At 57.8% G+C, this 25,517-nt stretch overlaps 7 protein-coding genes across 7 annotated transcripts; 4 read left to right on the top strand and 3 right to left on the bottom strand.

Moving 5' to 3' along the window:
- Positions 1-802: 802 nt before the first annotated feature.
- On the bottom strand, positions 803-1,276 carry CGGC5_v003849 (uncharacterized protein; the record flags this gene model as incomplete). The annotated part of the gene is made up of 1 exon (XM_032022568.1): positions 803-1,276. The coding sequence occupies one exon, from the start codon at positions 1,274-1,276 to the stop codon at positions 803-805; it is 474 nt and encodes a 157-aa protein (XP_031880579.1).
- Positions 1,277-3,255: 1,979 nt separating this feature from the next.
- On the top strand, positions 3,256-5,796 carry lsb6 (Phosphatidylinositol 4-kinase lsb6; the record flags this gene model as incomplete). Its single annotated transcript, XM_032022569.1, has 3 exons — positions 3,256-3,932; positions 3,982-4,764; positions 4,872-5,796. The coding sequence occupies 3 exons, from the start codon at positions 3,256-3,258 to the stop codon at positions 5,794-5,796; spliced, it is 2,385 nt and encodes a 794-aa protein (XP_031880580.1).
- Positions 5,797-11,127: 5,331 nt separating this feature from the next.
- On the top strand, positions 11,128-13,509 carry laeA-5 (Secondary metabolism regulator laeA; the record flags this gene model as incomplete). The annotated part of the gene is made up of 12 exons (XM_032022570.2): positions 11,128-11,135; positions 11,189-11,303; positions 11,372-11,533; positions 11,836-11,927; positions 11,991-12,172; positions 12,228-12,386; positions 12,443-12,536; positions 12,602-12,671; positions 12,753-12,766; positions 12,828-12,835; positions 13,281-13,322; positions 13,394-13,509. The coding sequence occupies 12 exons, from the start codon at positions 11,128-11,130 to the stop codon at positions 13,507-13,509; spliced, it is 1,062 nt and encodes a 353-aa protein (XP_031880564.2).
- Positions 13,510-15,192: 1,683 nt separating this feature from the next.
- CGGC5_v003846 (Altered inheritance of mitochondria protein 41) lies at positions 15,193-15,771 on the top strand (the record flags this gene model as incomplete). The annotated part of the gene is made up of 1 exon (XM_032022572.1): positions 15,193-15,771. The coding sequence occupies one exon, from the start codon at positions 15,193-15,195 to the stop codon at positions 15,769-15,771; it is 579 nt and encodes a 192-aa protein (XP_031880575.1).
- Positions 15,772-16,131: 360 nt separating this feature from the next.
- On the bottom strand, positions 16,132-19,073 carry alp4 (Spindle pole body component alp4; the record flags this gene model as incomplete). The annotated part of the gene is made up of 3 exons (XM_032022573.1): positions 16,132-16,551; positions 16,608-18,568; positions 18,626-19,073. The coding sequence occupies 3 exons, from the start codon at positions 19,071-19,073 to the stop codon at positions 16,132-16,134; spliced, it is 2,829 nt and encodes a 942-aa protein (XP_031880576.1).
- A 737-nt stretch (positions 19,074-19,810) lies between these two features.
- Positions 19,811-20,665, top strand: PUP2 (Proteasome subunit alpha type-5; the record flags this gene model as incomplete). The annotated part of the gene is made up of 3 exons (XM_032022574.1): positions 19,811-19,835; positions 19,900-20,438; positions 20,492-20,665. 3 exons carry the CDS (start codon positions 19,811-19,813, stop codon positions 20,663-20,665), a joined length of 738 nt encoding a protein of 245 aa, XP_031880498.1.
- A 306-nt stretch (positions 20,666-20,971) lies between these two features.
- CGGC5_v003843 (putative transcriptional regulatory protein) lies at positions 20,972-24,330 on the bottom strand (the record flags this gene model as incomplete). The annotated part of the gene is made up of 6 exons (XM_032022575.1): positions 20,972-21,313; positions 21,384-22,290; positions 22,343-22,405; positions 22,459-23,071; positions 23,122-24,111; positions 24,192-24,330. The coding sequence occupies 6 exons, from the start codon at positions 24,328-24,330 to the stop codon at positions 20,972-20,974; spliced, it is 3,054 nt and encodes a 1,017-aa protein (XP_031880499.1).
- Between the last annotated feature and the right edge of the window lie 1,187 nt (positions 24,331-25,517).

The following is a 25,517-nucleotide window of genomic DNA, read 5'->3' as shown; positions in this document are numbered from 1 at the left end:
CTTGACCCGTCGACTTTTTCCACACCTCGCTGTCTGGCCCCGACGACTCGTATCGCTCACTCACTGGCTTCTTTGTCTTGTTGCCAAAGTTTGGATTGATCTCCTGAATTCCTATCAATGTGTAACCCAGGGTTGCCGTAATGATACAAAGTTGCAGACACAGGATGCTTTGCACCCTCCGAGAAACCCACATCCGGGCATCGCCTGTAAACGATACATCTGCACTTCCGAACAACCTTCAACAGTCCGTCCCTTGCTAGTTGCATCTCATTGCCCGATCTTCCGAGTCTTACCCACCATTCCCCAGGCCGAGCTGGATACGACCGCCCGTCAAGACATTAAATGATGGCCCCAGGCTGCACATACCCTTCGTTTTGAGACTGCCTATTTTCACCTTGCCTCTGCAACTCTACTCCCCGTGGTCTTAAGAGTTACATGTAACCTCACTGGTAGGTAGCAAGGAGACAGAGACAACTCGCCAAAAGCACAGCAAACGAGGACTGCCTCCTTGCACGGGTTCCGCCGAGTCACATGGTGACTCCGGGAGTCTGGGTGTCTGTCTTGCGTTATCTGAGCTGTCCGAGACACGAGCATCTCCAGAATGCTGCCAGCCCTGTCGCCGCCCTCAGGCCCGTCCGACTAGCGGCGTGATAATTCGTTGCTCATGTTTTTTTTTTTTTTTTGCACACCGCAAAATGCCATGTGAGCAGCATGCTCGACCGGTGGTGCTGCCGTTTTTTTCTGTTTCCCATCTTTTCGGATTCCATATCGTTCGTCTCCAGTCTCGTGATTGACGACATAATCAGTCCTCGCCGGGCTTGCCCGACTTCTTGAATAGCTCCTGAAACAGCCGAGGGGGCTGCTCCTTGGGCTGAAGCGCATCCTTCGTGTGGGTGCGGCTCCGGCTCCGGGTCCTCTGACGGCGCCTTGGCGGCGGCTGTTGGTGATTGGGCGACCGGGACCGGGAAGGGCTTTGGCTCCGTCGTCGGTCTAGGAGGACGACCCGGAGCAGCCGCTTTCTCGTCGGGGAGACCGAAGGGTTCAGCAGGCCTCGAGAGGACGCCCGAGAGGAGAGCGCCATCGGGGAGGTCGATCGACGGCGGGGACGGCCGCGAAACGTGCTCGACTCGCCCGTGCCGCCGTAGTGGGTCGCCGGCATGTCACTCCTCGTGAGGCTCCGGTGCCTCTTGCGGCCGCGGTGGGCATCTGGGTCGGGCGAGAAAGACCTCGACGTCACGTCCAGGAATCTGATTCCGGTCTCTAATTGGGCAGCCATGCTGAAAGACTTTTCGGTACAGGGAATAGTATGATTGATGCCAAGGTTTGCAGCTCTGCATTGACAATTTGCCTATTGGTAGACAAAAATACTGTCCGGACGGAGACGGCGGTGAAAGGTGGAGCGGACGAACAGAATATAAAGAGATTTGGAGACTGCCCAGAAAGATGAGGGGGAGCTGAGCACGAGGCCGGCGGAAGGGATTGGCCGATGTGGCAGGAGATGGTCTTGATCGGGATCTTGCAAGACGCCGGGAGGCTTGGTGGTGGGAAGATCAGCCGGGTAGACTGGTTCTTAGTCGTCCGAACCGCAAACGATGATGCTGGACCTGCCACTCGGCAAGGAAGCGGTAGGCTGCGTGCCTGGAATTGGACGTTGGCACGAAAGACCTGCAGATTCCGATGCAAGTCTGTGACAGGATTGGCCGTGGTGATGCAAACGGAATGTTTTCAGCGTGATGGTGCGGAAAGACATTGACAGGTCTTCGCAGTCGCCTGATGAATCGAACCAATTCGCGGGTGGAAGAGACGGACATTCGGTGTGAGTGGGCCCATCTGCGACCCGAGAGCTTGGGGATTCCGGGGCGTGGCAGTGACCTTCTATTCGATGCCTCTCCGAAGGGGAAGAGCTTAGATGAGCTGTGCCTGTTCTGTCCGTGACGGAGGATGGCTGATATTAGATAGTAAGTTGACATTGCCTGTGGTCGCGCATCCCAAAGTCGTCGAGGCCATCTCATCGCCCATACACAACGTGAGCCTCCCTGAGGTATCACGAGCTTTGCCGGTAACATCGGGACGAGCAAGACATTGTGGCACCCAATGCCCCGCCCGCCGCGGCCCCCGTATCTTCCTACCTACCTGGGTATTACCCATCTCAGTCAAAGCGTTTGGCCCGATGCTCCCGCCGCCGGCTGCCTGCCGCGGTGCAGGCCGATCCGGAAAGCGTTTAGCGAATGGCGACCTACCCAAGACCTCTGCCAACGACCGACCAAACGTCGGTCCTACGCGAGCCGTTTCGATACGACTAACAAACGTCCGTTGATGCCAAAAGTCCAGAGACTGCCTCGGACAGGGAGAATGTGTTGGTTAGCAACGTTCATGACTTGGTCCGGTCGGGTAAGATCGGTGGTTTAGACAGCTGTGATTCACAGAGCTTGCTTTCCAACAAGCCATTCAAAAATTGATGAGAAGCACATCTGGCGTCTTCGCGAGGCGCCTCGAGAGCTCCTCAGAGACTGGCCACTCATTACAGGCCATACTGCCACGAGGTGCAGGTTTGGCAGGGAGAAGGCCGGGTGCCGGGTAGACGCGGTCCGCAGGTGCCTGGAACCTTGGGGCACCTTACCTTACCTACCTTGCCTACCGTACCTACCTAGCAGCTAAGTAACTTAGGTAGCACCCAGAGCTACCAACCCGCCTGACGAACAGCTCAAGTGCCCTGTAGCCAACTCAGGTACCTCACAAGGCACCTCGGCGCTTTGCGTTGCACCAGGATGGCAGCAGCACCGGCTGCACCCCAATGACAGCATCGCCGTCCGCCGAAACTTGACGACACACTTTCTCGCCGACGACGACACGACGACGACCACGACGCGACATCTGAGAGACGGCCTCCTTGTGTGTCCCCGACAACCACCTGTCCTTTTGGTGCTTTCTCTGCTCCACCGCCAGACCTGCTGCCTGCTCTCGTTGTTGGCACCACGTTTGTTTCATTTTTTGCTGTATTACTAGTTCTTATCCGCCTCCCTTCCTTCCATAGACTTTGTGTGGCTTCTTCCGTCCTCAGGCCAGGTTTCCGCGCTCTTTTCGCCGCTGTTCTTTTCGCATCGCAACGGTGACACGCTGAATTGCCACGTTCGAGCATCCTCGATTGCGAAATCCACCACAACCCTGCGGTTGCTCCGTAAGCGAGCCTCACGAATTCTCCTCTCGCGACGATAGCCTCCCTTTCCTCGCCCTTCCGCCGACCGACTGCCCGCGATGCCTCGCTCTAGGCCCGCGACGACGGGCTATGAGCGCCTCGCTCAAGCCGACGCGCTCTCCTCCGACTCGGAAGACGACGACCCCTTGACCCAGTCCTACGCCTCCCTCCAGCCGCCGGCCGCCCCTCGCTTTGCCCCCATCACCCAGCCGCGTCCCCGCTCGGGCATGACGACCCCGAAACCCATATCCATAACCGCCTCCGGCCCCTCTGCCAGGCCGAGAAACCGTCGCCGCGGCGGGAGCAACTCCGGCGTTGATCTCAAGGCCATCAACGCCCGCCTCGAGCGCTGGGCCGACGAAATCGCCAGTCGCTTCAAGCGCACCAAACGCGGCAAGGTCGGCGAGGAAGAGCGCCTCGAGATCCACCACTCCGTCTTCCAGGCCCCCGAGGGCGTCAGGCCCATCACACCGGAAGGTCTGGCCGTCGTGCAAGATGTCATGACCAAGTTCGAGTTCGAGGAGATTCTCGGGAGCGTGAAGCAAGCTATTCTCCAGGGCACGCACCCGCGCATGATCTCTCAGGGTAGCTCAGGCAGTTACTTTGCTCGGAATACCGAGGGCAAGGTCGTCGGGGTGTTCAAGCCAAAGGACGAAGAGCCGTACGCAGCGGGCAACCCCAAGTGGAACAAGTGGATTCACAGAAATCTGTTCCCGTGCTGCTTCGGGCGAGCATGGTGAGTTGGCCTTGACTCTGGTTGGATACGGAAAAGCTAACACGTGCAGCCTCATTCCGAACCTCTCATATGTCAGCGAAGCGGCTGCGTATACCCTCGACTGTCAACTTCGCACGCACATGGTCCCGTACACGGACGTTGTATGGCTCTCCTCAAAATCTTTCCACTACCCGTTCTGGGACCGTCGCAACTACTATCGGAAACAGAAGCCCCTTCCAGAAAAGCCGGGAAGCTTCCAGGTGTTCCTCAAAGGCTTCAAGGACGCCAACGTGTTCCTGCGAGAGCACCCTTGGCCAGACCAGTACTGGTCCGGTTTCAGGGCGAATGATCCGCACCGCAAGCGCAGGAGGAGGTGGGCGGACAACTGCCGCCCCAGCAGCGGCGCTGCGTTGGATGACATTGAAAGCGACGACGAAAGCAGGCCGGACGAACTACCTCTCGGGCCCGATAATTTCGTGTGGACCGAAACGCTGAAACAGTCGTTCCGGGAAGAGCTGGAGAAGCTCGTCATTTTGGATTACATCATGCGAAACACTGATCGAGGTCTGGACAACTGGATGATCAAGGTGGACTGGAACACGCAACAAGTATCAATCGCCTCGGAGCCGCTTCAGATGCACATGGAGACGGCCCCGTCCGCGGAGGAAGAAGGCCCACGGCCGGTCGACCTGAGCCAGCGACCATCGCCCAATCGCTCCTCGTACCCCTATAAGACGCAGCAGCCCATGCAGGCGTCGAGCCCCTTGCCCAGAACGCAAGACCCTAAGATTACGATCGGTGCCATCGACAACTCCCTCTCCTGGCCCTGGAAGCATCCAGACGCATGGCGAAGGTGTGTAGTATACTCCCCCTCTGGATTCCACCTCTCACGGCAGCTTTGCCGGGCGAGGGAGTGAATCCGCGCAGAAGCCGTCATGCTAACGAGATCTTCATGCGCAGCTTCCCCTTCGGATGGCTCTTTCTGCCGGTCGACCTCATTGGCCGGCCATTCTCGCAAAAGACACGGGATCATTTCCTCCCTCTTCTGACGTCGACGCACTGGTGGAGCCAGACGCAATTGGCACTGAGGAAGGTGTTCCAATTGGATCCCGATTTCCAGGAAAAGATGTTTGCGCGGCAGATCGCCGTCATGAAGGGGCAGGCGTGGAATGTCGTCGAGACGCTCAAGACGCCGGACCACGGTCCACTGGAGCTCACCCGCCGCGCCAAGGTGTGCGTCTGGGACGACCTCGTCGACGTGCCCGTCGCCGTGCCCATGCGGGTGGCCTCTACTGAGATGATGCGTCACGAGGCAGAGCTTCGCCGTTCCATTGACGAAGGGGACATTGGCGAGGCCAACGCGTCCAATGCACCTGCACCTGCACACCGCACCGACGAGGATCTGCTCGGCTTCGCCAGCCCGCCGGCCGACATGCCTCACCCGGGTAGGTTCGAGATAGCAATGAGTCCGACGGGCGAGGGCGCCCAGTCTCCCGACGAGATGTCCATGAACGGCTCCGGTATCTTGGCGTCGTCCGCGCCCCTGGGTAAGGAACCGACGGCGCAACGACCCAAGTTTTCAGGCCAGGCACACCGCGAGAGCTATCACGGATCCCGCGCGCTTAACATGTATTCTCCCGCCCGCCAGCAGCAGTCACAGCAGCGACGGTACTCGTTTGCGACGGCGGCGGGACGGCGCAACAGCAGCAGCATCGCGCAGCAGCTGTACGGGGCGCGACCGAGTCACGAATACGACGAACACGACCTTGAAGACGGCGATTTGGGTTACGCTGCGGCGGAGGGGATGGAGGGCAACCAACGCAAGGTTATTGTGGAGAGGCTGGAGCCTGTGAAAGCCAGGAACCCGGTTTTCACCTGCTGGTGATCCACCACGCTTGCATCGAGCAAAACATCCACGGGGGATGGTGGAGAGGGGCCGACACGGAGTCCAAAGAGGAGTTAAGTTGGAGCTAGAATATCGGTTGGTGGGTTTTGCGCTCCGCTCGCTGCGCATGCGAAGGGTGGAGAGAGCGAGCGGTGTTATTATTATTTCTCACTTCTCTTTCACTTCTTCTGTTTTGGGCAACCACCACGCCAAGCACGAATAGGGATGCCTGGAGTTCGTTTGGGACCATTTCGGATCTTGTCTAGAATAGTGACTTGCACGCGCGCATCAGGACGAATCATGTCATCATCATCATCCCCTTGGAAAGAGGCATTGACGGCGTTCTTCTGGCTGGGTGCGGTTCAGGACCTCGTATGAATCCGTCGTACGGGCCGGTCTACTTGGCAGAGACCGAGACGGGGTAGGAGAGAGCGAGAGAGACGATGGGCGTCTGAGGAAGAGACACACACGATATGCATGATATGCGCAAGATAGGCTTGTCAGAAGAAAGAAGGACAACTCAGAGAGAACCCCGGGTAAGAAACAAGGCAAGGGCCCGCGGAGGGGTAATTGTGACGAGGGGTGGAAAGAGAGAGAGAGACAAAAAGAAAAGCAAAGAAAAGGGGTTCTGGGCGGAGGAGAGACCGAGAGAGACAGGAGTATTGAAGACATGGGTTATTTGTTATTTTCTTCTTTTCGAGAAGGGTTGGAAAGGCGTACATGCAAAGAGCCTCTTTCGGCGGCTCGAGAAAAGTCCTCCGCCCCTTTGCGTCAATCGGGCAAGGATTTACCAACACCGCAGCCTTGTTGGTCCTGCTCGTCCGGACCCCCAGGGGGGAGAGGGGGGGGTTGGTGGTCGCCGACCACCACCAAACTACGGATATTGTACGTGTAATGCATAGTTCCAAAGTACCATAGACACAGCATGAGAAAGGCCCCCTTCCACAGGTTGTCACCACCACACCGGGAGCTGCTGGCAAATGAAAAACAGGTGCGTCATCTTCGGGATCAGTTCGGTGGGAAAGACGTGACCGCTCAAGTCGCACAAGACGGCTGAGCCAATGGTCCCGGGTGGCCGCCGCTATGCCGGCCTTCGCGTGCTTGGTAGACAGCGTCATGACCCGTTGGGAATTGGCGACGGACGGGTATTGTCAATTTGACAACGCGGCGCGTCCGCGGTTGTCCAAAAGAGAACTGGCATATGTCTGTCTGCGATCTGTGCACGCATCAGCGATATTATAGGAGGGTGGGCGTCGGTATTACAACCAAATTCCGTATCGTCGGTAGATCGAAAACGGGATAAAAGAGGAAAAGCCCACCCGGCCGGCCATGACCGCAGTAAAGCCGTGTGCCTGTGTAGGTAATAATGGCTGTTCATCCTGCTGCTGGGTGCGCTTTCATTTGGGACTTTCGGCTCGTAGGACCGGCGCCGCCCTCTCCATCTCGCAAGTGCATGGCCTTCTAGAAGTATTCTCCGTGCCTTGTGAAACGCCAAAACCCGGTCCTGGGAAATGGGTTAGGGCAATTGGTGGGCATGCTGCGGCAGGCAACTCCGCAGCAGCTCCTCCAACAATAAGGGGCGCTGGCCGGGTATCTTTGGAATTGTGATGGGTTTTGCATGATACCGCTGTACGTTGCTATCTGCACCGTCATGGTCGACTGTCGTCCGTCGCGATAGGGGGGGGGGCCATTTCAGGGGACGGATGGCATCGACAAAGGGAGATAGGGAGAGAGATGGTGCCCCAGCCTCCCGTCGTAGGGGAACCCGAGGGGACGGTTCTGTTTAGGAGGAAAATGAAGAGGGAGGAACCAGCAGGGTTCGTTCCGACTAGGGTTCCCTGTTGGCGGAGCTGAATGTGACTGCTCATCGACCGCCAACTCATCTCCTTCCCCTCTCTGCATGGGATAAGAAAAGCCGTTGGAAGAGAGAGGAGCTGACCCAATTTCTCTCATATCGGGTAAACAGACTGTCTGTAATAGCCAGGCGCATGGTCCGCACCGTGCAGACGCCGACATGACAAACGGCCACAAGTCGCACAGCTCAGAGGCTCGTTTAAGGTCCGGCAAGAGGGAAAGGAGGCGTAGGAAGCGCATTACACACAGTAGCACGCTGTAAGGAACTGGGTCGAATGCTCCCCTCTGACGTGCAGCATCTCTGACGAGCTAGCATCTTGCCTCGCTTCCTGGCACGAAGGATTATCCTGAGCCGTCGTCGTTGGAAGGACAGAAACCGTACGGCACCTGGCAGGGAAAGTGACTCTGTGTCGTGTGAATGCTGAGGTAGATTGATTGCGGCCCCTGTTCCGGATCCTTCTCCGTGGCTGGCTGGCTGGCCGGTCGATTCATACCTGATGATACACCTGCGTCAACAATGACAATCACCGTTTTTGAAGGCGTCCAATCATGCATCAATCACCACTCGTGAGTAATTCCTTTTGCGGCTCGTGTTAGGGATTACCGTGAGCAACCCCAGCTGGCTCATTGGTCACTCTCAGGGGAGCATCCGGCCAACCCGTACCCTCCCGTTGGCGACGATACCGTCGTCCCCGAGGAAGGGTTGGCGTGCAGCATTGTGAGACCGTGACCGGCATGGACGTGCGTGTGTGTGGTGCGAGGTACGGCCAACAGCTCCGTGCCTCTTGTTCTGACGTCAAAAGATTACAGGTCGGGGTGGCGCGCAGCCAAACTCAACGGCGAACGGCCGTCTTCTCATGGTGTCTCTCGTCTTTTTACCCGTACATGTATCCGTACAGCAGATTTCGAGTCCGTTGGTGCAAGGGGAGGCCAGGGTGCAGGGCGTACGTGGCTGGCGTGGACAGGCATGGTGTTCCCAAGCACCAGGGCGCGGTCTCTTCGACAAGGAAGGGTTGTCGACAGTCGCTGTTCTGTTCCCAAATAGCTGGAACCAGGAGAGTTTTGTGGCTCGCGTCATCGCGCGCTCTCTCCCGAAGCTCCACCACCCGAGCCAGCGACAACCTGGTCGATAGGTACTTCCGGGTTGGTGGCTACAGCACTTCCTCTCTCTTAGTTTTTGAGCCTGCAGAGCGGCCCGCCGAGGGTTCGCGACTGAACTGGGTCGCCCAATTTCTTCTTCCAACCTTCATCAAACCAACTCCGCACTAGAAGCGTTGTTGGCGCGAACTTGCTGCACCTAGGCATCTCCAAAGCCATACCCCCCCGGCCTTATAAGCAACTCTTGCCAGGATGGGATAGGGTCAGCAGAAGGACGTCCACCGCGTAGAAAGCAAAGGGAGTGTGAGGTAATTAAAGCCATCAGCACGCACGCACCCGAATACGCCAACGTGTCAAAATGCAGCGACCGTCGACGCAACCCACAGGCCAAAGACACATACATGCCCCTACCTATATTTTGCAGAGCTTTGCCTGTCTTGTGCATATTGTGCCGCCATCCGACCGAAGCCCTCCCAAAAGAGAGCCTCGGGATGGTGTGGTGCAGGTCTCCAGTTGCAACGACGACAGGCATGTCTGTACTCAGTACAGTGACGATCGATGGCTTCGTTGCGCTGCGTTGTTCGTCTCTCCCCCTCCCGTCTACTGTGCTATGAGATACAGCCCTGGTATGGGTCTCACTGCGCTAGCTTGAGTGCAGATGATTGTCTGCGCGAGTGTGAGAGGATCAGACCATTGACTCCGCCCTTGAGGTTTGTCGGCCGCATATGGTCCCAGCCTGCTTTATGCCAAACAAGACAAGCGACCGACTCAGAGGGCACTCAGCCTGCTTGTCGTACGAGGCAATGGGGAACCGTTTCTGCAAGTCTGTAGTTGTCCGTCCTGCCCGTATGGCTCCGGGACCTTTCCCCTCACCGCGTCTCGCGGCCACGACAGGAACGGCCGACGAGCTACCGCGAAGCTGACGGGCAAGATCCCAAGTCCACGTTCTCGGGAAGCTGTTGCGACGAGGACCAACCGTCTGGCACGAGAGGCCGTCGCGGCGCGGACGATCACCCCTTTCGTGTGACTCGCGGTCCTATCGGGTGTTGTTCGATGCCCCTCTGGTCCAAGTTGGCTTCCCACCTTGCTTCCCTCCTTCGCCGTCTAGACATAAGCCAACGACCGGATCCTTGGGACATGAGAGTCCTCGGACTCGATTATAGCTCCGCGTGCAATGGGTGCAGATCGGCCATGCAACCCCTCCTTTGAGCAACGTTCCCACCCGTGGTCGAGGGAGGAGGGGGGCGGAAGGGGAATAGCCAGGAAACAAGGGATGGCACGTCGTGTTTGCTGAAGAGCTTCCCATTCCCTGGGCGCTGGAGGGTTGTAGCGAGAGGGTGTGTGTGTGTGCTGGGCCCTGTCCTCCGGGTCTGCGGTTGGTCTCAGGAACGGCGTCCACCACTGGGCGTTGTCCTGGGTGTGGATGCGTCGACCGTACATACAGCATACAGGATGAGGGGGATCGGTTTATTCGTCCGACCCCGACGCTTGTATATAACTTCCAACGTAAACAGCGAGTTGGGCCACAGCAGCCCGGTGATGGGCAAGGCCTCGGGTAATTAGTAGGTAGCATGAGTAGCCTTTTTGCAGCCCTGCCGCCGCCCTGTGAGAAGTTGGTATGTCATGGCGTGTCCCGCTAGACGATGACCAGGTCGTCCAAAAAGCAACCGTCTACCTGGAAGCCGGAACAGCTTGTGAAAGCCGCCGCGGTTAACGGAATCCATGGATCTGGCAGCTGGTAAAAGCGGTGTCCAGGATGGTTGGACCCGCTGCCACACCCGCCCTATGCCACTCGAGGGCCTAGGATTAGCACGTCTTGGTTGTCTGCCGGCTCCATTATCGAATTTTCGTACGTACAGGGGGGGTCCGGGGCCAGCAATAACACCAGAAGACATATCCATGTCACCTGAAGTGTGCCTCGTCTGCACCACGAACCAAAGACCGCCGAAACAGGCCTTCTTTGGTTGTAGGTAGTGTGTGTGCTAACCCAGGATCGACAGCAACATCGTGGGGTGTAGAACAAATGCCAGTCCAATCTGAAGTCTGACCGGCCCATGTCTCCACCTCCAGCGCAGCGGGCAGTCCATTTTATGTCTATTAGACACGGCTGCCGCCTTCGTGAAGGCCCCTGTGCTTCCGATATGGTTGTCAAAGATCCTTCAGGGTTCTCGAGTAGGATGTGCTTGAAGTCTGGTCCTTGTCTTCCGTCCCGTCTCTGAACTTAAACCAATATTTGGTTGGACCACAACACGCTCTGGTCACGATCTCGACTTCATCCCGAGAGATCGTTTTGAAGATTCCCACGTCGAGACGGAGACCCTTCTGCAGCTTCACAGAGCGAAGACATAGGGCCGTCGACCCCATCTTCCGTCTGCCATCATGGCCAAGTACGGTTGCACCTCTTCGCCTTTGGCGAAAGCGCCCGCTAAACTCTTCCCAGCGATCCGCAAACGGTCCCGTTGGACAACACTTTTCTCGAGACTATCACGTACTTGGGAAGAGAGTTCCAAAGATATGCTGTCGACAACGGTGCCTACTTCGCGCCGATAGACGAGGTAAAGATGGCCCATGGAGCCCCTGAAATCCCTGATCGCGTTGCTTAGTCTCTTCTCCCGACCTGTAGGACGAAATCGAGCGTTTGCAAATGATGCACTATCTCTTCTCGATAGTTTTTGAAAACTCGCTCATCTTTCCGCCCATAACGAGACCCCGCCGAATACTCGAATGCGGGTTCGGTACCGGCGACTGGGCAATCGAAGTTGCACAGCAACACCCGAGCTGCGAGGTACGTAATGCACGCGCGTGCAAAGACGTTTGCCACACATTCACTTGACTCTGGTAGACGTCTGGCGATGCGCAAGATGGCTCGGGGCGGGTGGACGGAGAGCTTCAGCGTCTTCGTTGGGCTTTACCATCATGCCCCTAAGCGGAGACTCCTTTTCCGCGTTGGTGCCAAACCGTCTGCTCCCGCCTTTGGAGTCTTCACCGCCATCTGCATCCCAGAGCTCGTTCGCCATTGAGATCGAAATCGTGCGATTCTGGGGTCTGATTCTTTGCTCCGAAAACGACGGTTGACCAGCGCAATAGGTGGTGGGCATCGACATTTGCCCGCACATTTGGCCCGACGAAGCGCAAACGCCGCCAAATCTGAACCTTCAAGTCGATGATCTGAATGGAAGGTAGGCAACCCAGACACTCGCCGGTTGTTTCTCCAGTCGGATCATCGCTAACCATCTAGCCAGGTTCACCTTCCCATCCAACCACTTCGACCTGGTCCACAGCCAGATGATGGCCGGGGGGATTCATTCGAATCGATGGAGGGATTATCTGCGTGACATTCATCGCGTGCTTCGGCCAGGCGGCTGGGTCCAAACGGTGGAAATATACTTCAACGCGCAATCGGACAATGGTACACTGACACAGAGTGCGTCTCTCCCCTTCCCCTTTTGGGCGCAGCTGCTGACTTTTGACATGGCCAGATCACGCACTTCGAAGGTGGTCGAGACGATATCTGGACAGCATGCAACCGTACAAAGACCCTCGAGCTCCCTTGCAGATGCAGAGCTGGATGCAAAGTGCAGGCTTCGACTCGGTGGAGACGCAAATGATCCCGCTCCCGACCTGCGGATGGTCCAACGGTACGGAATCGCCGAACACCGGGTTGTAGATTGTCGGTGCTGACCAGAGACGCAAGATCCACGGCAACATCAGATCGGCTTGGCGAACAGAGAGAACGTGAGGAGATTTCTATCGTCATTAGGACACTATCCAATGACGGAGTTCCGGGGGTGAGTACCGAGCAGCCGCCACAGTCAAGCGTTCGGGCAAAGCAGCTGACCGATTTGCTATATAGCATGACGTCCCAAGAGTTCCAAGTTCTGGTCGCACAGGCCAGAAGCGAGGCTGACAATCCGGAGTTCAGGGTTAGTTTTCCATGATTTGCAGACTGTCCAGGATTGGAGCTGTGACTAACATGAAGGACAATGACCCGCTGCTCGTAACAGGCGTATTTTCCAATGTAAGTATGGCCTGGAGACTCTCTTGCTGCAAGACTTCCAGGGCTGACAGGCGCGTTGCAGGTATGTTTGTATAGGGCGCAAGCGTCGTTGAGGCGAATCATTTTTTGGCGAATCGGTTTATTACAGATCCGGGGGAGCCTTGAGAGGGATTGATTTCGGTAGTTTCGGTGGGCATCCTTTTCTGGGCTTCTGATGATGACGATGTCACGGCAGCGAATACCCCGTGCCTAGCTCGCAAGTCTCTTGAGTTTCTTTCGACTTATTCGCACCTGATGGCTCCAACGTGAACAAAAGCTGGCTCACTCGTGAAAGAACCAGAAGAAAACTTGATGGCGAAGGCTTCGGCTCTTGCCCAGACTCCATACATCCCCGGTGTTAGTCAAGGTGGAGCTGATGTGTTGTCGGCGACGTGGCAGGTGCGAAGCCGATGACGGCCTGGATCTGAATTGCGCTCTCGCTCTCGACCTTTGTGACTGTTGGAAACATGAGAAAGGCGACGTTGGGACTATCGAGGGAATTTCCGCCTCCGGCTGGCTAAAGAGAAGGCGTACCCAGGTAAGGTTATTTTGGTATCGTCTGGTGTGTTGGCCGTTGTGTAAGACAGGTTTCGACTGATGCCTCTGCAGGCAAGGGCGAGTTTTACGGCACACGACGCAAAGAAGGGAGAGAAGGCATGAAGTCGAAATACGGGAGACCGGTGCGGTGCGGTGCGAGACCTGAAGTGGAGAGCAACGGAAGCTAAGGGAAGCGGTGGAGGGAGGACAGGAGAAAAGCGAAGGCGGTTCCCCGGTCTGGGTACCCGACTGGACGGACTTGGGCTCGTTTTGTCCACCTCACCTCAGTTGGGTTTAGATTGGAAGGAGGCAGAACGGCGGCGTGTCTGCTTCCGCCCAGACGAGGAGCCGTCCTGCGGTTGGTTCTTGCCTAGTTCAGGGGAGGATGGATAATGGATAACGAACGCGCAGATTTAACTCGCTACCAGACAGTCGGGTCGTCTCTCGGTGAGGGAGGCCTGGAGCACTTCACGTCACATTGAGCGAATACTCAGACACGTCCACGAATACTATGTACAGCATACACGTACACACGCACACACACGCACGCACACACACATTCTTCGGCCATCATCTGACTGAGAGGCAGGCACGTCATCCGTGTGCCATGTCGTTGTCTGGCCCCCGCGGCCGAGCAGTCGAGTCGTGTTCCATCTGAGGGTACGCAGCAATTCACTGGAATCCACTTTCATCTGAAGAGCAATAACCAGGGCATGCCATGTCTTGCTGCCGCACCCGCGCCGCCGCCGTCGTCCTCGCCAATTCCACGCCAATATCCTGCCGGTTCCCACGCCGGTGAGCTCGAGCGGCTCAGGTTCCCCAGCTTCGGGAGCTCCATCCTGGCCATCCTGGCAGGACCATGGCACAGACGTTTTGAAGAAGGTCCGCTTGGTGTCGTACCCATCCGAGTCGACGACGACGAACAGACGGCGTTGGCGGCGGCTCTGGTGCTTCGGGACTGATAATAGAATCGACTAGGTAAGGGACCAATCAGCCACAATGGCGACGAGCTTGCAACTCTGAGAGTTTCTTTGCCCGTCGCCCCGAACACCGATGCTGCTGAGGCTACACACCAGGCAGATTGGCCCCATCCCAACCGAATCTATATTACGACCGTATGCCACCCCGGAACCTTGGGCCTGATGCCCCCGGTGGATGTGATATCCGGAGGCGTTTGCGAGTGCCCCGACCCTTGCTGGTGCAGCGGATTCCCTGACAGCCTGCACATCAGGCGACGCTGGGAAGCTCTGGAAATTGCACAAACGTCGCATCTGGATCGCAGCATTCCGGTCGGGTTCTCAAGGACGCGTCGTTGAACACTTTGTGTCATCCGAACCTTATGCATGTTCTCTGCATGTCTCAACATGTCCATGCTCCGGCCAACGAACGGGCAGGAGGAAACTGTCAAAGTCACAGATGTCAGTCAATGGGAGTGTTAATCAGTGGATCCAGTTCCCCAAATTCGACGAACCAACGAACGGACGACCCTGACAGACACTTGATAGGCAATAGTGTAGGGACTGGGCACCGAGCACCAACTCAGTTGGAAGACCTCGGCAGACAGACGTGCCCTTGGGGGAGCTCCACCGTCCATTCACCTGGCTGGCGCCGAAGCCGCAATGCGCCACCAACGCCGCCGAACTCTTTGCACATCTGGAACAGGCCATGAGCTCCGGCCAATGGGAAAGCTTGCCCAAATTTATGCATCTCACAGCTCTCGATTTTTTTTTTTGTCGGTCCATCGACAGCTTCAGACAACGAATTAGTTATACTCAACACTCGAGCAATTGACGAGGTCGACGACACTAGAAACGACCAATTGGACAATCTTCTGATTCACTTACTCCATCTTCCGACCAACGCACATCACAATGGCCGCCAGACAATCAACACGTCTCCTCCAGACTCTCCGGCCGACGGTAGTGCCCGGCCGCGCCTTGCCCCGGACGATCCGCTTCTACTCGGACGCCGCCCCGGCCGCGCCTCCGCTCCTGGCCAATCTCAAGGCCGATCTGAAGACGGCCATGCGCGCCAAGGATGCCGCTCGCCTCTCTGTCCTGCGCTCCGTCCTGTCCGCCACCAACAACGCTGCCAAGACGTCGTCTCCCATCGTCACCGACGCCCAGCTCGTCGCTCTCCTGCGCAAGACCCAGCGCGCCGGCCAGGACGCCGCCGCCCAGTTCCGTGCCGCCGGCCGCGACGATCTGGCCGACAAGGAGGATCTTCAGGCCAAGGTCATGGCCGAGTACATTGCCAACTCGGGCGTCCTCACCGTCACCGAGGCCGACGTCCGCGTGCATGTCGAGAAGGCCATTGAGCAGGCCACTGCTGCTGGAAAGGTCTCTTTGGGCGAGGTCATGAAGCTGGTCAACGCCGCGGTACAGGGCAAGGACGTCGAGATTGACAAGAAGCGCATCTCCGAGATAATTAAGGAGGCTCTGGAGAAATAGATGCCGGACGGCAACATGTACTACCACCACGTGTATAATTTCAGCATACCCGAGGCTCTCCCTCTCCCAAGCATTAAGAGAAATGAAATCCTGTCATGACAACTCCTCACATGATGCATTGAATGCAAACTCAACGACAAGAGATGAAGCATGAACATGACGCTGCGCGCATCAGCAAATCAATGGTATCTGTCTAGGTAGGGCATGTGGACAAAACCCGCCCCTGCCGCTTTCTTTCCCTCCTCCCCCTTTCGACTGCTTTTGATGCCGTCCTGGAACGATGACCCCGTCTGCTCCAACCCCAGAACGCCGTCTCGTGTGATTTCCTCGAATGGAAGGGTATGTAACGTGAACGCACAATCATGCCATGCTGTCCTCCTCGTTCCTCAACCCCGCATACTCGGTCCCCTGGTTGGCCGTGCTAAGCCGCGCGCATAGACTGAGCAGCACAACCGTCTCCGTGGCGGCGTAGTGATTCAGCGCGTCCAGGAGGATCTGCAGGTGCCTGCTAAAGTTGCCCTCCCACTTCTTCATGATCTCGAACAGGTTGCCCACGCGGGCCTCGTGCTGCTCGCCGGCACCCGCCGACGATGTCGACTCGCTGTGCGAGCCCGAAGGCTTCTGCGTGCGGACCTCTTGAAAGGCACGCCACTGCTTCTGCGTCATGTTGGGCGGCTTGGTGGCGCCGGACAAGTCTGGATCGGCCTTTTCCAGCTCACGCGAGAGCCAGTTGGAGTATGTCGCAAAGATTGTGCAGGTTTGCATCAGCTTTGAGTGGATCTGCAGGTTATTAGTCGTGTGGCACGCAGAGATGAGCGAAGCGCCCTGTGACTTACCCTCAGTAGCTTGCTGTTGGTGAGCATGCACTCCTTCAAGCACGTGTCCAAGAAATCCACATGGTCCTGCATCAGCTCGTCCACCGTCCTCGTCGGTCCCTCGGTGGTGCTAGTACCGTCCTGGCCGTCCTCCTTGACCTTGAGCCTGGACATGAACTTGGCCCAGTTGGGCTCAATGACCTCGGCCGTGCAAAAGTACAAGAGCTGCTGCACAAACACCAACATGCGCGCGCGAAGCGTCCATACCCGGCGCTTCCAAATCTCGAGGCTGCGCGAGGAGCTCTTGTGAGACCACGTCATGCCTGTCGTCTGCGAGTGCCATGTTGTCGACAGTTGGGACTCGAGGTATCTGAGCGAGAGCAGGTAGCGGAACAGCGCCTGGTAACGCCACACGGTCTTGCGGCTGATGACCAAAGAGACGGGGAAGGGCACTGTGTAGTCAAGCTGCAGCGACGTGAAGCCAATCGCGTTCTTGTCGTTCTCGACCGGCTGGTTCGCCAGAGGTTGCAGCGACTCGCCCTGCTCGATACCGGTGATGTTGACGACCCTCTGAAGGGACTTTGTGAGGGTGATTTCGTTCATCTCCACCTTGACGTCTTCCTTAAACGGGTCCAGAGACACGATGCTGCCAGGCTGGCGCAGGACCAGGTCGAGCAGAGACTGCAGCTTGCCGGTGTTAACGGACTTGACGGGCTTCCGCAGTTCCGAGGCGCCGAGCTCGAGGAAATAGGAAAAGTAGTCGGACGGGTCCAAGAAGAAGTAGTGCTTGAGCGACCGCAGCCGCGCGGGCAGGGAGTGTGTGGTGAGCAACAGCTGCATGAGGGACTCGTTGGCGTGGGCGTATGCGTTGTTGACGTTTTCCAGGAAACGGCTGTCGTCAAATGAGTTGGGCACGTCCGAGACGACCTTGCTGACGTCCACACCACCGCACTCTCTGACCACGTTGAGGTACTTCCCTGCCAACAGGACCTTGTCCTTGACACCTTCCAGTTGAGGCGGGATATCGTGCTCTCTGATGGTGTACCGTCTCTCCCAGTATTCGTCCGTGTAATCCTGTTCTAGGCGCTCTCTGCGGATGCTTTTCTGCTCCTTGATGAGAAACTCGGCGTGCGGGTCGTTGATGCCGCCGTGATGAAGCCACTCGTTCAGCATGACCATGTACGGTTTGCTGGAGTCTCGGAGCAGCGTTGTCAGTAGTGCGCGCGCCGCCGGGTCTCCTGACAGGGACTCCAGCCTCTTGGTGAGCAAGCCGAGCACGACGCCGCCTTTGGAGATCTTCTTCCCCGATCCCGGCACCAGATCGCCGCCCTCACGAAGGGACTCTAGAATGTTCTCAAAGTCGTCCGCGCTGTCGCTCTCTTCCTCCTCGTCATCGTCGTCTAGGAGTGCGTTTCGCTTCAGCAGTTCGTGTGCCAAAGAGTACAGGTGTGACATCATCTGGTTGGTAGGCAGGGTGTGAATGTTTAGTACGTGGAGCGTAAAGGTCTCGTTTGTCAGAAATTGCGTCTCAAGTTGCGCAATCATGACAAGATAGTCGTGAAGAAACTTCCTCACGGAGGCACATAACGCGTGGTTGACGGCGCCAAACTCCTCTCTGCTCTGCACGTCGACGAACATCTCGAGAGCAGAGTAGTACGTCGCCATCTTCAGCATTGACGCCGTCAGATCCTGCAGGCTCGGGTCCAGGCCAGGCAATATTCTAAATGTTGGCCCTGAAAGACGATCCCTCTCCTCGTGCGGGTTGTACGTCTTGGCGAAGCGGATATACTGGCCCTCGTAGCCCATGAACACGAACAGCAGATCCTCAATCATGACCGCCTCCTGTGCCTCGAGTGACAGCTCGCTAAGTGGCTTCGGTTGCTGGGGCTGGGGCGCTTGGGACGCCAATGGCGGTATGGATATTCGACACGCCAAGGGGGCAGATGTATGGGGGAGAAGCGTCGCCTCTGGGTTCCACGGTGCTGCACGCGCAAGTCAGTAAGCATTCCCTCGATCACGACGGCAAACTGCAATCTCACCGGACGGGGTTTCGACCTTGGCCTCCTTAGGCTTCGTCTCGGCTGATCGCGACTTGTCCTCCTTCGGCTTGCCCTTGTCGCCTCTGCGGTCCCCCCTCTCAGGGCTCCGCGTCCGCTGCACAAGCGTCTCCAGCTGGGTCACATACGTCCTCTCTGTTCTCCTCTCCTCTACGTGGCGGTCGTCCTGCGTCCTGCTCGTGGTGCGAGGGTTTCCCGACGCAGACCTCTTGTGCGCATTGCTTCCCGACTCGCGATCCCGTTCACGTTCCCTCTCGCGCTCCCGTTCCCTCTGCTGCTGCCGCGCATCGCTCCTGAAGCTCGCGTGGGCGCTGCCGCTGCCGCTGCCTCCCCCGTTCGCCGCAGTGTTCATGCGTGACGCCCTCGAAAGTCGTTCGTGGTCCGCAGCTGCAGAGGCTGTGCCGTTCGCGCGGCGCGTGCCAGACGACATGTCGCCGACTGCATTGGTGGGGGTATAGTGCGTCTTTGGGGCGTTGTTTTCTTGATGTGATGGTCCTCTCGATTGGGCGTGCGTCTCGTCTGCGGCCGTGTCTTGGAGGGTGTGCACCTTTATTCCTTGCCAGTCCCTCTTTGTTCGTCAAGTCGTACCCCTCTATTTGCAGAGTCGCACTCTCCAGGTCTAAGCGGCGGGCAGGTTGGGCTGGGTTACACAGTAAAGTGCCTATTAGCCCAGGCGCGTCTGCTCGGAAAATCCTCGCGTGTTGTTGACCCCGGCCCCGGGGCTCGCCTGGCCCCTGAAATATTCCGGGGACGGGACAGCGGGCAGCTGTTGGAGGGGATCTTGTCGCCCCAGCCAATCAGAAGCTTTGGGCAGACGAACAGGGGCCAGGAGCAAGCTGCGCTAAGGTCCGGGCCAGGTACGTAGTCCTGCTGATGGTGGTGGTGGTGCTACTGCTTCCGCTGCTGGAGCCCCCCCAAGCTTGCGGCTGCGTAGGCTGGTGCTTGCCTAACGACCTGACTGTGCTTCAGCCTTCCACCGTCACCGTTTGGTTACCTCGCCTGCACCACGAGCTCCCCTCCATCCACCACCACCATCACCACCTCAGCATCCCGCAACCGCATCACCCACGCCCGCAACGCTCAGGAATTGAACACATCGATCAATTCCTCTGGAAGAGATTCACCACCTTCTCTCTTCAGCAATTTGACACACAGAACACCGCCAAGATGTTTATGGCAAGATCTGAATACGGTAAGCCTACTGCCCTCCTTCCCTGTCTTCGAGAAGAGCTCCTCTGACAACCCGTCAACAACAGATCGAGGTATCAACACCTTCTCCCCCGAAGGTCGCCTCTTCCAAGTCGAATACTCCCTCGAGGCCATCAAGCTCGGCTCCACGGCCATCGGCGTTGCCACCTCCGAGGGTGTCGTCCTCGGTGTCGAGAAGCGCGTAACCTCGACCCTCCTGGAGACCTCCTCCGTCGAGAAGATTGTCGAGATCGACCGCCACATCGGATGCGCTATGAGCGGTCTGCAGGCCGATGCCCGTTCCATGGTCGAGCACGCCCGCGTCGAGTCCCAGTCCCACGCCTTCAACTACAACGAGCCCCTCCGCGTCGAGTCGTGCACCCAGGCCATTTGCGACCTGGCCCTCCGCTTCGGTGAGGGTGCCGAGGGCGAGGAGACCATCATGTCCCGCCCCTTTGGTGTCGCCCTCCTGATCGCCGGCTACGACGAGGACGGCCCCCAGCTCTTCCACGCCGAGCCCAGCGGCACCTTTTACCGTTACGACGCCAAGGCCATCGGTTCCGGCTCCGAGGGCGCTCAGGCTGAGCTGCAGAACGAGTACCACAAGGTGAGACCCCCTCCGTGGCGATGTGTTTGAACCATGTCTAACATGCTCTCCAGTCTCTGACGATTACCGACGCCGAGACACTGGTGCTCAAGACGCTGAAGCAGGTTATGGAGGAGAAGTTGGATTCGAAAAACGTGCAGTTGGCGAGCGTAACGAAGGAGAAGGGCTTCAGAATATACACGGATGAGGAGATGGCCGCGGTCGTGGAGCGACTCCCTGCCAACTAGACGAGAGCATGGGCTAGGGTGAGCGTAATAGAGAATCATGAGGCTGGGCGGGTGAAAAAGACGTTTTCTGGAAGGGAGAGAACCCCAAAAGATACTTACCCAGGCACACCGGTCACGAATCAGGAACCTGACGTCTAGACGATTTCCCACCGTGTATCAATAGCGTACTCAAACGTGATGAGGATCTCAGGAGGTGACGTTGAATGGACCCGTCGTATTGATCTAAAACTAAACCTACTCGAAAAGGTTGGAAGCCCTGATCTACACATCGTACACGACCCATCCATCGCCCAGAAGGGCTTTCTCTCATCCCTCCTTGATGTCGAGCCTCTCCAGCTCCTGCTCGACGCTGAGTAGCCCCAGGGCGTAATGCGCCCGCTCCGTCTTGGCGACGACGAGCACCTTGTCGTCTCCGTCCAGCAGCTCCAGCCGGGCGCCAATCCTCCTCGGGTTCAACCACACCGAGGGGGGCACGACGGTCTGGAGCGTGGGGTCTCTTGTGTACGGCGGACCCCGTCCCATAGCCGCGGCCTTCTTCCAGCCAGACTCGCAGCCCTCGGCGATTTGTCGCGCAGATTGCCAGCCTGTGAGACGTGCTACGTCGTGCATCCGCCTGACGATCCAGTGACGCTGGGCGTCGTCTCTGTACTGTACACCGTGTTAGCGAGGATGATCTCCGGGCGGGTAAAAGGGCGGTGAGGCCACGTGAATGTATTACCTGGATAGCGCCGACAAAGAGACAGAAGGCACTCTCGATGAGCGCCGCCCCGACCAAGGTGCTGATCTCGGTGGCGTTGGAGACGTCGTCCGTCAGCCCCGCCGCGATCCGCCCAATCTCGATGGCAAACTTCTCGGTATGCTGCGCCTGGATGCCCGCGGCAATCATGGCGGCCGGCGGCATCCGCGGGTGTGCGCGGTACAGATGGATCAGGCCCATGTAGTAGTTCATCCAGATGCCGGCCACGGAAAAGGTGCGGTACTGCAGCGTCGGCCCAAAGGGCGAGTCCCTGTGGTCTGCGTACTCGGCGCCCAGGGCCTGGAACTCGGGCCCGAACTGGGATCGGAGGATCTCAAACGCCTCCCTAAGGCCTTCCCACTCACGCATCGCCGCCTCCATGGCAACGTCGGAGTCGAGGTCTTCTGGCATCTCCGGCGGAGGCGGCGAGTCGTCTCTCGGAGGGCTGAAGCCCATGGGCAGTCTCACCTTTTGGAGATTCGGCAGCATGCCCGGGAACATGGGCGGTGACCCGGCCCCAGGAGGCGCTCCCATCTGACCGCCCGGCCCTCCTGGGTGGCCTCTCATGCCCGGCGGCGGACCCCCGGGCGGCCCACCGGGCATCCCTCCCATCATGCCAGGGGGCGGCCCGCCTCCGGGCATACCGGTTGCCATCCCCGGTGGGCCCCATTCCTGGCCTCCTCCTCCCGGTGGCCCGGACGCATTGGGCGGCCCTCCCCGTCCTGGCGGCGCACCGGGAGGGCCGCCGGTGGGAACCCCTGGACGACCGCCCGGGGGGCCACCCGGAGGCCCGAACCCCTTGAACGACTTCTTCTTTCGAGCGAGGTCCTTGGAAGCGAAACTGCACAGGCGACCAAGAAGGAGCATCAAGTGGTCATACGTTCCGTAACTACCAGAGTCAGCACATGTTCAATGCTATCTGCACCTAGAGGGTGACTTACATGGCCTCCAGTCGACCCATCGGGGCTCGGGGCGGACATTGCGTCCAGTGCTGGTAGTCCATACTGAAAATCCGTCAGCGTTTGGCGTCATATGCATCCGCGAGAGAAACACTTACAATGGCTTCCCACCACCGAGCATGCTTTGATAGACGTCCATCTTGCAGTACCACCAATACAGATCCCTCAAATGCTCGTAATGTTCGATATCGCGGTCAGTGTAGTAATTGCCGATCGAGGCTGCTGCATCGTCCTCGTACGACACGTGTTGGTTCGTTAATCGACTCAGTAGGCCAAGGTCCAAATCGTCTAGATCATGGTTCATCATGTGCGTGTTGTCGTGGCCCATGTAAAAGGGGTCGAACGGCTGGTTCTGGCTTTCTTGGAACAGCGCCCGTCTGGCTCGCTTCAGCGGCAGTATGTTCCTCGTCATCTCCCGAAAAGGTATCTCCTTGATCAGCAGCCTGGCTCCAAACAGGTGATTGCACCACTTGGAATGGTCCGAATTCCACACTTCAAAGTACCCCAACAGCAGGGTGGCTGCGAGCGTGGCTGGTGACGTCCTCCTCTTCACTGTTCGCACGTTCTTTGCGATCCTGCGAATGGAGAGGTGATAGTGTTTCATGGCCGCCGTCGGCGGGATCTGCTGCAGTTTGGCTATCTGTAAAGCGCCCAGGGCAAGCATTGCTTGGAGGAGTGCCGGGTGGTTGAACGACAGGATGGGGAACGTGTCTGCGGATGGTTAATCGTGTCCAGCCCGTTAGAGGCATGGAATCACTTACAGGTCCACAAGTTATGGCCGGCCTTTGGCACAGAAAAGTTGTTCATCAGTTTCGTGTGGTCAAACGGATGCCTCTCGTACAGGGACATGCTGGGGCCCGTGACATTGATAAAGTGCCAGAACAGGGCTGCCGTCCGCTCGTCGTTGAGCGGTGAGTTGTTCGGGGTCGGGATGTACGACGTGAGAATCGTCTCCTCCGCAAAGGCGGAGAACTTTCTGACCTCGGTGCCGAAGCCGTCCCAGGGACCGTCCGAACGGGCCTGGACCAGTTGTCCGTAGGCGCTCTCCTCACCCATTAAGTCCTCGAAGCCGTCGTCCGAATCGCCCATGGATGCGTCGTCGTCGTCGTTGAAGAAGAACTGGACATCGGGGTCCTCCACCACGTCTTCTCGCCGCAGAGGGTCGTTGGGGTAGTGTCGAATCTCTTCCACCCGTACCTGATTTGAAGGCTGTCCTTGCCATGCTTCCCGGGGTACGTACGCAAACGAGCCGTTGTCGGTATTTGGACTGACAAAGGTGCTCTGGGCTCCGCCGAACGGTCCCTGGAATTGGTCTGGGCTGATGGGCGATGTCAATGAGGGCGTCGGGGGCATTTGCGGGGGTATCTGCGGCGGCCCAAAGGCATACTGGTTGAAGTCGAATGGAGAGGAAGATGGGTGATGACCCGAAGATGGGCCTGGGAAGCCCTGGCCATACTGGTGATGCATCGGCTGGCCGCCATAGTCCATGTTCTGTGGCGGCTTGGGAGCTATTGGTGCCAGGGGAGGCGCATTGGATGACTTCGGCGGCGGGTTGGACAGCTGATGGAAAGCGGGATTTGACGCCTCGGGAGGGTAGACCACGGGGCCGTAGACTCCGTTCAGGTTGAATGCGCCGATTGGGTCTTTGAAGATGACTCGCTGGTTGTAACCCTCGCAGTGTCTTTTGGACTTGATGCAGTTGTTGCAGATGGGCCTTCCCTCGTCGCACTTGATGCGTCGTTTTCGACATGCTTTTGGTCATGTTAGCAATTCGGTCTAGAGACGAGACATCCCTTGGTGTTGAATCTGGCTGAAGAAGGCGGGCACGTACTCAGGCAACCGGTCTTGGTCCTCTTTCTGATGTTCGCTCTTTTGCGGTTCTGGTCATCGTTGTCATTCTCATCGTTGTTACCCGAGGCCTTGGTCGGGGACTTGTCGCCGCCGTCGGGCGCCCCATCGGCCGTGTCCATCCTAGTAGATGCTGTCTTGTTGTGAGTGAAGCTCCGTGACCCGACTCAAATCTCCATCCACTGGGTCCTGTCGACAACAGATGGTCTCGTCTAGTTCCCGCAAACTTGCACACACAAGAGATCGTGTGGCTCGCCCAAGGCACAGAGAGTACTACTACTACTCTCAGAGCAGTGCCGTTCGATGTTCGGCGCGTCGGTTACGGTGAGGGAGGGTGGGCAAAAGCTGTGATTTCTGGGCAGGCGTTTAGTCAAGAGGCGGCGTCTTCAACGGGCCACAAGCGTCCAAGAGTGGCAGCAGCGCAGCGAGACAAGGTGGGTTAACTTCCGCCTTTGTGCGCGGGCAACGGGACGGGGTTCGAGGGTGGAAAGATAGAGGAAGCAAGTCGGGCGCCCTGGAGTGAGATGCTTTTTATTAAGCAGCCATAGACGGTGGAAGGAAGTGAAACAAGCCAGTGTGACTTTGTCTACGCCGAATAGGTTGTCATGAACGGGTTGGACAGGACGCATGGACTCGTGGGGTAGGACGGGGGTGTAAGGATGTCTGCAGCTGTTGGAGATGTGTCTCTCACGACACGAGGGACTGGTGACCTTTCCCACTCTGGAATAGAGAAGACGGGGGGAGGGGAAGAAGGGTAGGTAGATTAAGGTAGCTCCAAGGCAGGCAAATGTACTGTAACAGGGTATCAAGCAAGGTGAAGAAAGGCGGCGTGGAGAGGCAGATGCACAAACAACGGAGACAAGGTAGAGCGAGGGAGGTGCCAAGCGGCGAGAAGACTAAGAAGAGGCCGGGCCGGAGGGACCGGGGGGTGGTGACAGGAAGATGGAGGTTGGAAACTTGGGAGATCGGGACGAACCAAACCAGACACGAGAGCCGGCCCAGACGAATGGGAGGACGGGGATGCAGATGATTCAGGTAGGGGTCATTAATCGTGCATGACCGGCAAGGCAGACAAAGCCATGGACGATGCTGCCGGTGATGGGGACGAGGGTGAGAGACAGCATTGCAGGACAATTGGAGTTGTCTCTGAGAGACTCGGGCTCGAGGGGGGCCAGGGACGTGACAAGTACGAGCAAGACAACAAACACTAACGGCAGAGTGAAAACATGGGACTCTCTAATCACTGCCTACTCACCTTTTGGCTCAAGGTCTTGAATTGGATCGTCCACCGCACGCAGTTGGCTGCCCG

The sequence above is a fragment of the Colletotrichum fructicola genome (assembly GCF_000319635.2).
Source record: "Colletotrichum fructicola Nara gc5 chromosome Unknown KSG_Nara_v1_contig02, whole genome shotgun sequence".
NCBI lineage: Eukaryota > Fungi > Ascomycota > Sordariomycetes > Glomerellales > Glomerellaceae > Colletotrichum > Colletotrichum fructicola.
Note: the sequence above shows the minus strand (reverse complement) of the source record. Positions and strands in the feature narration are given on the sequence as shown.